General features: G+C 46.9%; 1 protein-coding gene across 1 annotated transcript in view; it reads left to right on the top strand.

Moving 5' to 3' along the window:
- The window catches only part of NIP7 (nucleolar pre-rRNA processing protein NIP7), a 44,782-nt gene that overhangs the window by 18,942 nt on the left and 13,630 nt on the right, over positions 1-12,210 (top strand). The window contains exons 2-3 of the mRNA XM_086945766.1: positions 10,678-10,764; positions 11,577-11,715. Of these exons, the coding sequence (XP_086801892.1) occupies positions 10,678-10,764; positions 11,577-11,715 (226 nt within the window). The remainder of the gene's footprint in view (positions 1-10,677; positions 10,765-11,576; positions 11,716-12,210) is intronic.

The following is a 12,210-nucleotide window of genomic DNA, read 5'->3' as shown; positions in this document are numbered from 1 at the left end:
GGGGGCCGTAACCGCATCCTGTGTGCTCGCTCCTCACTGTATAGGGCAGTAAAGTCTTCCTGGCCCACTACTTTCCGCAGCCAATCTTCCACGAACTGGGTGGGGTTCCTTCCCTCGCTTCGCTCCGGAATGCCCAGGATGCGGACGTTGTTGCGGCGGGCACGTCCTTCCGCATCGTCCACCCTGTCCCATAGCTGCCTGAGCTGTTTCTCTACGTTCTCCAGTTTCGTAGAATGTTTCGTCTGTTGGGGTATGAGGTCGCTCAGCGCTATCTTCTGTTCCGAGACCCGCTCCGCCAACTTATTATGGTCAGCCCGCAGCAGGGATAGGCCGGTTGCCATATTGTCTATGCGTGATTCCAACGCCTCGCGCGTTGCGCGTATTTCGTTAAGGATAAGGTCCAACTTGGCGTCCTGGGATCCCTTCCCGGTCGGCGGGATGATGTCCGCGTTTGAAGAGGCTAGCGGGTCCACGGAGCCCGTGGACTGCATGTCTGCTGGAGCGCCCAGGTCCTGATTCCTGCCCCTGTGTCTGCCCATCGACCTGGTAAGCAGGGCGGCGCTGTAGTAAACGCGGCCGTCGGCCTCTACCCCTGCGAGTGTCCACTCAGGGTGCCGGACAGCGGCTGCGGCGTGCCCGGATTCTACTGAAGGAAGGCAGTTGTGGTGCTGGCCCCAGCTCAGGCAGGAACAGCGTTAGCCCGCCCACCACAGCGCCTCTGCAGAGTGAAATGGCGTTCCGCTGCGGGCCTTGCGAGTAGTTATGGTTCCGACCCAGCAAGGTACAGGGAGGAGGCCGCAGTCCTCAGGTGATGGTGGGGGGGGCTCCCCTCATAGACCGGGAGCGCGACAGGCGTCCGGCGTCCAATGTGGTGGCAGGGCTCCGCAGAGTGTGACTCTCTCCTCGTCCGCCGTGCGGGCCGGTTCTGCTCAGCTCAGCTGCTTGGGGGCCCGCGTCTCGGTGCAAGGTGTGTGGGCCACTGGTGCGCGTCGCCGCGTGGCTTGTCCCTGTACACTGCTCGCTGTTGTGTAATCCAGGGGTGGGCTAGGCGCCGCAGCAGATACTCCGGGGTCCTGGTCCAGTTCCGGCGTGGAGACAAAATGGCGCCAACAGGTCTGCCTTGTTGTCGGACCGCTTCGTATCCCCCAGTGCGTGGTGTAGCCAGAGGATGTCGGGGCCCCCAGCGCCGACGACGGAACTCGCGCTCCACCCGACCCGCACTCCTCACCCGTGTCAGCAGTAGCGTGGGCACCTCGGATGGTTCAGGCGGACGGCGGGCCGGTCCGGGAAGCTCCCGCGTCCCAAGCGGGCCGCTCGGCAGGGTACGCCGGCCGGAGGTTGCAGCAGCTGGGGGGAGGCAGCGAGGCCGCAGGTGGGGCGGGGGCCCTCCGCCGTCCCCCGATGTATCGTGTCCCACCGCCGGTCCGGGACCTCGTCAGGAGCGAGCCGGCAACCAGGGGCAGGTCGGACAGGCCACTAATCGAGGCCGAGGCTTCACGCTGCTCCGCAGGCCTCAGCAGGCTCCACAGCTCCGACGACTCTCCGGTGATGTCCGGGGTGGCAGCGCTTCTCCGCTGCACGCCGCTCACTCCCGGAGACTTCGTGCACAGGATTCAGGTGGGTTGCAAACCGGGATTACAGGATAAATTGCTCGTATTTAGGGCTAAGGACGGAGCTCAGGAACTACACGTGCACCATGATCGGCTCTTGGCCACGCCCCCCCAAAGCGCGGCACTATGGCCAAGTGGAGACCAGAGGACCTCAGAGACCGTGCTGGAACATATGGGGAGATGAGGTGCTCCAAAATCTGAGGGGAAGAGTGTTTAAGGATTTTAAATGACAGACAAAGGGACTTAAACTTAATTTTCTGAACAACAGGGAGCCAATGGAGCTTGTGAATGGTTTTTTTGGCTGAACAAATCTGGGTAAGCCAACCAGAGCCCTGGCGGCAGCGTTCTGGATGCGTTGGAGTCGAGAGAGTTCAGCTTGATTAGCTCCCAGAAGAAGAGAACTGGCGTAGTCTAACTTAGACAGAATCATTGCCTGTACAATGAGCTGTCTAGTAGGCGCATCAAAGAATTTAAAAGTGGATCTAAGCTGACGCAGAGTCCCGAAACATGTGGCAGCAACCTTTTTAGTGTGAGTGGAGAAGCTGAGTTTGGAATCGAACCAGACCCCTAAGTTTTTAACCTCAGTGACCGAGATAGGAGTAGGAGCTCAGATGGCCACCAATTGTCGCCCCATAGGTGAGTCTGTTTCCCAACAATGAGCACCTCGGTTTTCTTGGTGTTCAATTGAAGGAAATTGTCAGTCATCCAGCGAGCCACCGAGATTAGCCCCTCACGGAACTTAGCAGCCTCAAGATCGGAAGCCCCACTTATTGCAACCGCCAGCTGCGTGTCGTTGGCGTAGGACACCATAGTCAGGTTCCCACGCTTGGTGACAGCAGCCAGCGGCTGCACATAGAGGTTGAACAAAGTGGGGCTAAGAGCCGATCCCTGCGGAACTCCCTGGTCAATCGCATAAGGTTTAGATTCAAAAGGTGGAGTGGCAACCTTGAAGGTGCGACCAGATAGAAAAGATCGAAACCACTCAAGTGCCACATTGTCGACACCCGCCTCAACCAAACGCTGAAGTAAGATATCGTGGGAGACAGTGTCGAACGCGGCACTGAGATCAAGAAGAACCAGTGCCGCAGTGTAATCCGAATCAACCAACATGCGAAGATGTTCAGCCATAGAGAGAAGCGCAGTCTCGGTACTATGATCGGGCCGAAAACTATTCTGCGATGGATCTAAGATATTTGCAGAATGGAGATGGTTGGCTAGGATGGTGTTAACATGGGCCTCGGTCAATGTAGCTGCCCACGGGAGGAGGGAAATGGGACGGTAATTCTCCAATTTTTGTGGATCCAGAGCAGGTGTTTTTAAAATAGGAATCACCTGGGCCTGTTTCCAAGTGCCAGGGACGGAGCCTGAAGATGAGGACAAATTAATGAGCTCACATAGAGGGGGGAGGCAGAAGGAGGCAGATTCTCTAAATTGAGCAGGTCGTAGCGGATCCTTAGGAAAACCCGATTTAACTTTTGCTACAAGTTTATTAAAATCATCCATAGAAAGCTCTGGTAGGTAAGATAAAGATAGAATAGTTTTTGATGCAGGTAACAGTTTCTGCAAAGAAAAAAGCAGCTAAATCCTCACAATGGGAGGAGGAGCAAATCTCAGCTGCTGGCTCTGCTAGTAGTAAGATTCTTAAGCACCTTAAAAATGAGTTTGGTCGGGTTGGTACTGGCACTAAATTCACGAGAGAAGTTTGCGGCCCGAGTCCTGCAGATTGCTCTATGATATTTCTTAATAGCAGCGAGGTACTGAGTTTTTCTTTCAGGTTGGTATGATTTACGCCAGGCTCTTTCGGCTTGTTTGCAAGATTTTTTTAAGAGCCGAAGCGAATCATCATACCAGGGGCTGGAATCGGTACGCCGCTGTTTGCTCTCAGCGATAGGAATCAGCCTATCCAAGGCTTTAGTCAGCCAGTTACAATAAAGATTGTAGCCAGACTCCACATCAGTAAAAGGGCCCAAGGGAAAAGCACCAAGAAGCTGATGGAAATAATTCAATTTCAATTTTTTCCAAGGGCGTCTGAGAATAGTAGGAGTAGGGGCTATGAGAGGTAGATCATTCAGCGTGAGATGAAATTCAATTAAATGGTGGTCCGTCCAGGCCATAGGCCTCGGAGACAGTACCTTAGCCATTGCAAGGTTAGTAAAAAAGGGGTCCAGAATATGACTGCCAACATGTGTGTGATGTTCGACTAGTTGGAATAGCTGAAGAGCCTCCAGATCGGCAAGAGTGCTGCTGGCCGCCGAAGGGCATGGAGAGTCAAAGTGGAGATTAAGATCACCGATAATGCTAAAATTAGCAGCTTTTAAGGCCAGACCAGAGAGCTAACTACATCAGGAAGAGCGGCCCTGAAGACAGCATCTGGGCCCGGGGGCCGGTAAATAAGTAGGCCAGAGAAAGTAAAATGGTGGTTAACAGAGACAGAAAAATGGGCGCTTTCGCAGCCAGCAATATCTATGGCCTTCCAGATACATGGATAACAGGATTTAACAGCCGCCGCAATGCCACCACCTCTAGAGTTACGATTGAGTGTGTAAATAGTATACTCAGGAGGGAGTGCCAGATTAATCACCGCCAAAGCATCATCATGGAGCCATGTTTCTGACATGAACAGAATGTCAGGAGTCTCCTCTATTAATAGGTCATGGATATCTAGATGATGCTTCACCAAAGTTCTAACGTTAAGATAGCAAACCTTAAAAATAGTGGAGTCTAGCACCTGGGAAGAGCTAATGTTGTTAGACGCTCTTGAAGAGGCTAAGCAGAGTGTAGAAATCGGAACAGGAGAAGGGAGAGAGAAAGCACACCCAGGGCAGCAAAAAGGGCCACACAAAGGATGTAGAGAAGCAGCAGAGCAGGGGGATAGAATCGGGCGTAGACAGAGCAGCTTAGCTCTGGAGTACATACTTACAAGGAAAAGGACAAAGGACGCTAAATAAAAAGAACTGTAGAGCCCTGCCCTAGCACTTCCTAAGCACAGACCGGCAGGACTCTGGCAGGACTCGGGCGCAGTGAAGGCGCGGCCGCTGCGCGTCACCGCTGCGCGGTAGAGGGAAGGTTTAAGAAGGGCGGGCGGAGGAGACTAGAGCGCTCGGTCCGGCGCCTCTAGAACGGCGCGTCCACACCCAAGATGGCGTCCCAAAAGCAAGCAACAGGCTAGGAGCCCACAGACCCGGACCCGCTAAGCAGCGGTGATTGTAAACAATTATGGTGCAAGTAGGGGCCAGGAAACCCTATTAAAATCGGGGATAAAATGAAAATAATAATAACCAAGATAAGAAAAACGGGCAGTTTTAAAATGCGCAGGAGCGCAGCCTGTCAACGCGTTACCGCGTGCGAGTCCGCAGCACGCTGATGTCCGAAGTAGTGTCCTGACTGACCCCCCAGAGGACCAGCCTTAAAAAGGGCGGGAGGAGTAGGGCCGCAAGACTAGAGCGCTCTGTCCGGCGCCTCTAGAACGGTGCGTCCACACCCAAGATGGCGTCCCAAAAGCAAGCAACAGGCTAGGAGCCCACAGACCCGGACCCGCTAAGCAGGATGACGGTATTTTTTTATTAAAAACCGAACTTCTTTGGGCCCCTCCTTTTATCCGGGATTGCGGTATTTTTTATTAAACACCGAACCTCCTAGGCCGCCTCCTTTGATCCGGGGAGTACAGTATTTTAATTAAAAACCAAACCTCCTTGGGCGCCTCCTTTCATCTGGGGAATTGGGTATTGTTATTCTACACCGAACTGCCTTGGGCGCCTCCTTTTATCCAGAAATTACAGTATTTTTATAAAAAACCAAACCTCCTTGGGTGCCTCCTTTCATCCGGGGATTACAGTATTTTTGTTGAAAAGCGAACCTTCTTGGGCGCCTCCTTTGATCCTTGGATGACGGTATTTTTTTATTAAAAACCGAACTTTTTAGGGCTTTATCCGGGGATTGGGGTATTTTTTATTAAAAACCGAACCTCCTTGGGCGCCTCCTTTTATCCGGAGATTATGGTATTTTTTATTAAAAACCGAACCTCCTTGGCCGCCTCCTTTGATCCGGGGATTACGGTATTTTTATTTAAAACCGAACCTCCGTGGGCGCCTCCTTTTATCCGGGGAACATGGTATTTTTATTCAGAACCGAACCTCTGTGGGCGCCTCCTTTCATCCGAGGAACACATTTTTTTTTGTTATTCAGAACCGAACCTCCGTGGGCGCCTCCTGCCCATAAGAAACCACGTCCTATGGGCTTTCAAAGGGGAAGTGGAAACAAATCCTTCTGTTTTTAACACTATTCATCACACAATGTCATTTTGGGTAAGGATGGATGTAATATGTCCCTCACAGGTACCCGTGGGAGCAGGCTCCTACGGGGACAAAACGGGTAGGAATATAGCTACCACTACTGCAGCAGGTACAGTGGCACCTGTAAGCAGATCACCTAGGGCCCCAGACAATCCTGACAAGGCTGCATTTTACTACCCCAACCGTAGTAAGAGGGACCATTTTTATTGCTTACACAAGGGCCTGTGGTATCCTCGCCATGCTACTGATAGCATGCCAGGACTAGTTAACAGGGCTGACATTAGAAGAAATGTACTCTGGGAACCGGTGGTGTGGCAGAGAAAAGGGGAGAAGTCACGAGGGGCAGAGCTTAAAAAGCAAAGTCTTACACTTAACGTATATATTTATTTTAAAAAATCAGCTGCAGAGAAATTAGCAACAAGGACATAGAACAGTAAAATAGTCTAGCTTACTTAATTGGCCTCAGAGGCAGCATGTAAAAATATTTTTCTGGGTTGACATCTGCTGCAGAGATCTTTGTGCGCACGGGGATTGTAATAGTAGTAAGATAACTCTAGCGATTAACGCAGATCTGGGCGCGTTCTGTGTTTTGTCCAGTCATGGTTTCGACTCCTACAGTAGCATGGAGGGTTAATGTGCCTGCTGCAGAGCACATTGTGTAACATACAGATCACAGATTTGTATTTTATGAAGATAGGTGAGTCTGCTACTGCTTTTCCTTTTCACACTGAGCATTATTCTGTTTCTTCCAGTTAATAAGCTGTAACCCTTCTGGTATAGCACACCGATTTATTTACCAGCATCAAGGAGCTGCATGCAAACTAAGGGGCATGTTCACAAAGAAATGATGCAGCACGGCACAGCACTCAATTTAGCAGCACTGCATCATTTAAGCAAGCATTGGCATAGCCAATAGGTCTCACCTTTGGGACCTTATAAGTGTTTAGCCATGCAACAGTTGATGTTGTTGCACCAAGGATATTGTGCTGGATAACTAAACACTTATAAGGTCCCAAAGGCAAGACCGATTGGCTAAGCCAATGCTTGTTATATTTAGTCAAGCTGGGAGATGGGGGTATGGGTCTCTCTGTATTTTTTCAGACTGGGAGCTGGCAGAAAAGAATGAGAAACTGACAATTTGAACTATGACATGCAAGTATATAAAGTCTAGGTGGCTGGTCCGTTACTTGTGGCTTTAACTTGGGTGTTTTCAAAAGTATCAGCAAAATCATAATTGTGATCTAACATTTTTACAGGTGGTGCCATTGTGATCTGTCACCCCTTACTTATCTCGCTGTGGAGTCACAAGAAGTATGTGAGTTGTGCTGTTAGTTGTTTTAAAAGCAGGGAATCCTTTTCGCGCTCATAAAACAGTCACAGCCTGTGACCTCATCTCACCCATACGTATATGCATCACCCTTTTCGCCAATGTGTGCCTTCAGTGTGTTCATACGACAATCTGTGTTTCATGGGAATACAAAAATTGGGGGTAATGCACCGGTTAAGTAGTATGTAATAAAGAAGGGTGCCACATCCCCTGATAATGTCTGTAAGCACACTTTCACTTGGAAGTGTGTAGCTATCTAGGTGCATATTTCTAACTCCCTGTTTCAAAAATGGTCAGGTTGTTCTAAATTCTTGTCTTGGGAAACTGTCAGGTTATTGTGTTAGCAAAGACCGTTCTACTTCATCATTCAACTCTAATAATCGTTTGAAAATCCAATTCTGTTCTTTAATAATTTCTTCTTCCTATTGGTCTGTTTTTCCTTCAACCTTTTGTATGATTGTCCATGGGAGATCATTTGTAGTGTGGTGTGCATTATGAAAGTAAATAACATGTTTGGTCGTAAGGTGTTTGCATCATATTCTTTCTTGATTTGTGTTCCACGATATGAATCCTGAATTTGCTTGCTGTTTAGCTGCATAGCCTAATGAATATGGACAAGTGTAAACCACGTTACACCTGTTGCAATTGGAAGTTGCAACGTGACATGTCACTCTCCCCAGGCAATTTGTAGCTGCTGCCGCCAGATTGGAGAAGCCAGAAAGCTGAACTGCCACTTTTCCACCTGATACTCTGATAAATCGAAAGCCATGGATATAGCGGTGTTTGGCTGATGGAGAATCCGTTTGTGTGTGAAGCTGAACTTGTGCCCTTCACTGTTGACATTTTGACTTTCTCTTTTAAACTCATTTGTTCACCAAGCAGATTGCTTGCTTCTCTCAAGACTACTAGAGTACATAGCACTGCCTTTGAAAAGGCAAAACAGTACGAATCTTGTGATTTTTGACTCTTGGTGAGTGACCTGAAATAGTCTTGACAGATGCATTTCACTGGCTCGGACAGCCTCCTAGGTCTATATTAGTGATGCTCCTACCCTGCTCTAACTCAAGCTGTCCAGGTAGCAAGGCACTCCTTCACACAGGTTCTTTGCATCTGAGATCTCTAATATTAAATGCAGTACCCGGCCAAGCTCTGACTAGAATACAAAGGAAAACCATTTTTTTCTTCAGCCAGAGCACGTACTGAACTTTATCGAGCAATACATAACCACAACGAGGAATCCTGTGTCGCCTTGGCTGGCAGTTGGTGAGATGTTCATGCCTACATGAAATAATGTCTAACTACTACTGTACATTGCTGTACTCTACGCCTTCCCCTGCTGCTATCCAACTCTCACCCCCACCTTAATAAAAAAAAATGCTCCCACGTTATCCAGGCAAATGTGAGTGGGATTGAATTCTATCGTGGAACTCTACGATACAAGTTTACTTTTGCTTGGTATTCGTTGAATTTTTATGTGTTTTGCACATTGGCAATTTGATGCCTGTGACCTGGCTGTGCTCCTTGCCATCCTAAGTATGGAGCGCACATATGTAGCCTAACCAGCCTGCATGGATTTATTTCAGTTTGGTTGGTGATACAGTGGGTTTCCGCTGACAAGTGGGGTTGGCAGGGGAGGGTGGGTGGTTCAGTTATGCGATTGATCGGCATCTTTGTTTATTTCCACATTGCACTAAGTGGGTACCATACTCTGCACATTCACAATGGCATAAAACAAGGAGTGGTGGGTACTGTGGCATCATCGGTCATATCAGTCTTACATACGAACTCAACATCCTGGTTAATTTTCTTACATGGAACGTACAGGTCTGAACAGACCATGAGAAGTACTAGCTTATATATACCATCATCAGGTTGTTGTGGCTCTTCTAAAGGAGCCTCCCTGCTCGCCGATTAGCTCCCTTACTTTTGCCACTGCCTGAGGTAAACACTGGTATTTCTCCTCGTAATCCAGTTATTCCCATGGTGTACTCATCCTGGTTAGGAGGTTTCTCAACTTCACGGTACTGGACATCCTAAAGGGACACTGGGCAGGATGGTGGTGCCGGGCGCAAGCCTGGAGCTGCACCAACTGTTTATTGTAAACCTTTACGGGCTTTTTGTGGACACTCTAGAGTTCTTTGATGAGGTCCTCACTCTCTCTACTAAATACAGAGACTGACCCGCATCATGGGGAGGGCAGCTTTATGTTCCATATTGTGAGAATGTTTGACACAATTGTGACTATCCTATAATCATGGCAATCCTTGGAATAATAATGTTCTTGGATGACATGGGTGTTCTTGGCATTATGGTGGGCAGAAATTCGCAACTGTGGCCATGAAAATGGTGGGAATCCTTGGCATAATGTAGACATCTTGACATTACGGTGGAGATCCTTGTCATGTGACAGTAAAACTTGAGCAGGTGGGGCAGAATCTGTGTATGTGATGCATTCGTGCGACTAAAATACCAAACTGGCGTAATGCATGAAACCCGGTTGTTTTTTTGCAGCAAAAATGTATTTGATTTGTAGCAGTGGGCACTTGCTGCTGAGGCTGTTATTTCCTTAGCCATGTGGAGGCATTTCATTATAACGTTTTTCCTGAATTTGTTGTTGGTAACTGTGTTTTACGTGCGGGGGGGGGATTGGTGATCTATTACAATATTGAATTTGAAAAATTGTTCAGGTAAAACATCGTATCCAGAGTATTGACTACTACAATATCATGAAGGTAAGTATAATTTGATATATATTCCTAACTCCACATCTATTTATCTAGAAGATATATACATGTATATACATGTATACCTTCAAGGTATGTAGATGTGGAGTTTAGAATAGTAATTCTCTACCTACCTCCATATATATGTACCTTCGCAATGTTGTATTATTCAATATTCTGGAACTGATATTTTGGCATCACTCAATATTGTGACATACATCCAAGTTGTTACTACCAGTAATCCTTCTAGATGTGGTCACTATTGTGATTGTCTCTGATGTGGTCAAAATTTCATACGTTTTCAAAGCTATCAGTACTTCGGGACTATTTTCATCAATCAGAAGTATTTGTCCTTATAGAAGAGATTTAAGACACCGGATCTACTCCTTTGTGTATAGCTCTCTAAAGTACCAAATGTGCCTTGCAGTCATTATATAAAAACCTGAAGATACTGGTTAGTAAATACGTATGGGTTAGAAACTATTTTTATCACTGCATGTACCTAGAGGAATTGCCTTCCATGTGCAGATCAAAGAAGATCCTCACTTCAAGGCCTCAAACATAACCAGTAAATGTATGGAGCCCATTAGTGAAGTGATGGACCGATCTTGCACAGCACGCAGATGTGGAGAAAAATTGTTCATTGAGTGTTTCTGCAACTCTTGCGAATACCAGTACAGTGTAAACAGTGTGACCTACTAACAAAGGTATGCCTTTCTTTACAGCATTGGAGAGAATATCAAGCTACTATTGGACAGACCAGATGGGGTGTACTGTTTTCGGTTACATAATGACCGTGTCTACTATGTCAGGTACGTTTTTAGCAGTCAATCTTGGGACTTTTTCGCTAATGCTATTCTAAAGGTCACAAATCTTTTACTAGCTTTTTTTAAATTTAGGATGCAAGAGTTATAGGTGCCCCCCCCCGCCACACTTTTTTGTTGGCTTAATATAAAGGCTACTCCTTTGTAACCAATTTTTCTTGGAGACAGGATGTTTTTAAATGTTGTGTGCTCTGATGGGTACTGGGTGAAAAAATGATTATCCTATGCGTCACTAAGTTTGTGGTTTGTAAAGGTATACAAACGACTAGATAACAGAATGATAGAAGTATGTATTACTGTAAAGTAGACCTATTAGATGATGATAAAAACAGTAAGCAGTTTCCCTCGTGCTAGCATCACTAGTGCCAAAGCCAGCCCTCATTTGCAGGACTCCGAGAGCATGGAGGTCATTTAACACTTTTTCATCTGGTCTTTAAGTTACCTCACTTTCACTAGACTTTCTTGGGGGCTTTAGCTGTAGTCTTTTAATAATTGTGACCACCTACTTCAGGATTTTAGTGTGACTTAGTATTCTTCTGGTTTGCTACAGTGGTCATTTCCAGTGTAATGCCCTTTCTTTTGGCACCTCGAACGATGGCAGTCTCTGTTTCATTGCTAGCATTTGTCATCTTTATTTATTATTTATTTATTTAGAAGTTTTCTATAGCGCTAACAAGACCCGAAGGTAGCAGAGCGCTTTACAGTAAAAGGAATGAAAAGGTGGACAAAAAGACACGTAACAAATAAAGGTGATCTTGGTGTTGAAAATAGTAAGAGCGTTAATTATTTACATTTTTCAGTGAGAAGATCCTAAAGCTGGCTACAAACATTGCTAGAGAGAAACTGGTGTCATTGGGGACGTGCTTCGGGAAGTTCACCAAGACGCAGAAGTTTCGCCTTCATATCACTGCCCTGGATTATCTTGCCCCTTATGCCAAGGTAGGATGATTCATGAGGAGCAGAGCAAGCTATATATTTTGTAATACAGAGTTGAAACGTGCACAAAATTACACCAACTTTAGGCACGCTGTATCACTGAATTTAGCTGTTGTTGATTTATAATAGCGCTTAGCTGGCTATTTTTCATTTCAAGTCATTTCTATTGAGATTTTATAAAGCAAATAAAAAGAGGGGAATGGATCACTTGTCCTATGATTACCAGGGTTTACGGTTCTGGTCATCTTAAAAAACCCTCCATGTGGGAGCGGTATATCTTGGTTGTCCGCTTCAATCTGTTACAAGAGCAGCAGCATCATTGGGTCTTTAGTCCTGCTTTCCTCCACCAGGAGGGAGACCAACTGGTTATTCGCAGTAGTGATCAGAAATGGTGAGGGTGAGAGTGATGTGAATAAAATTACCTCCAATCCCCTGTTTCAAATTTGTTCTGTGAGGGTTTGGACAAGCTTAAAAACGAAAATGGTGTGTGAATAAAAG

The sequence above is a fragment of the Lissotriton vulgaris genome, chromosome 12 (assembly GCF_964263255.1).
Source record: "Lissotriton vulgaris chromosome 12, aLisVul1.2, whole genome shotgun sequence".
Classification (NCBI taxonomy): Eukaryota; Metazoa; Chordata; class Amphibia; order Caudata; family Salamandridae; genus Lissotriton; species Lissotriton vulgaris.
The sequence above is the reverse complement of the archived record's forward strand: the minus strand, read 5'-3'. Positions and strand labels throughout refer to the sequence as shown.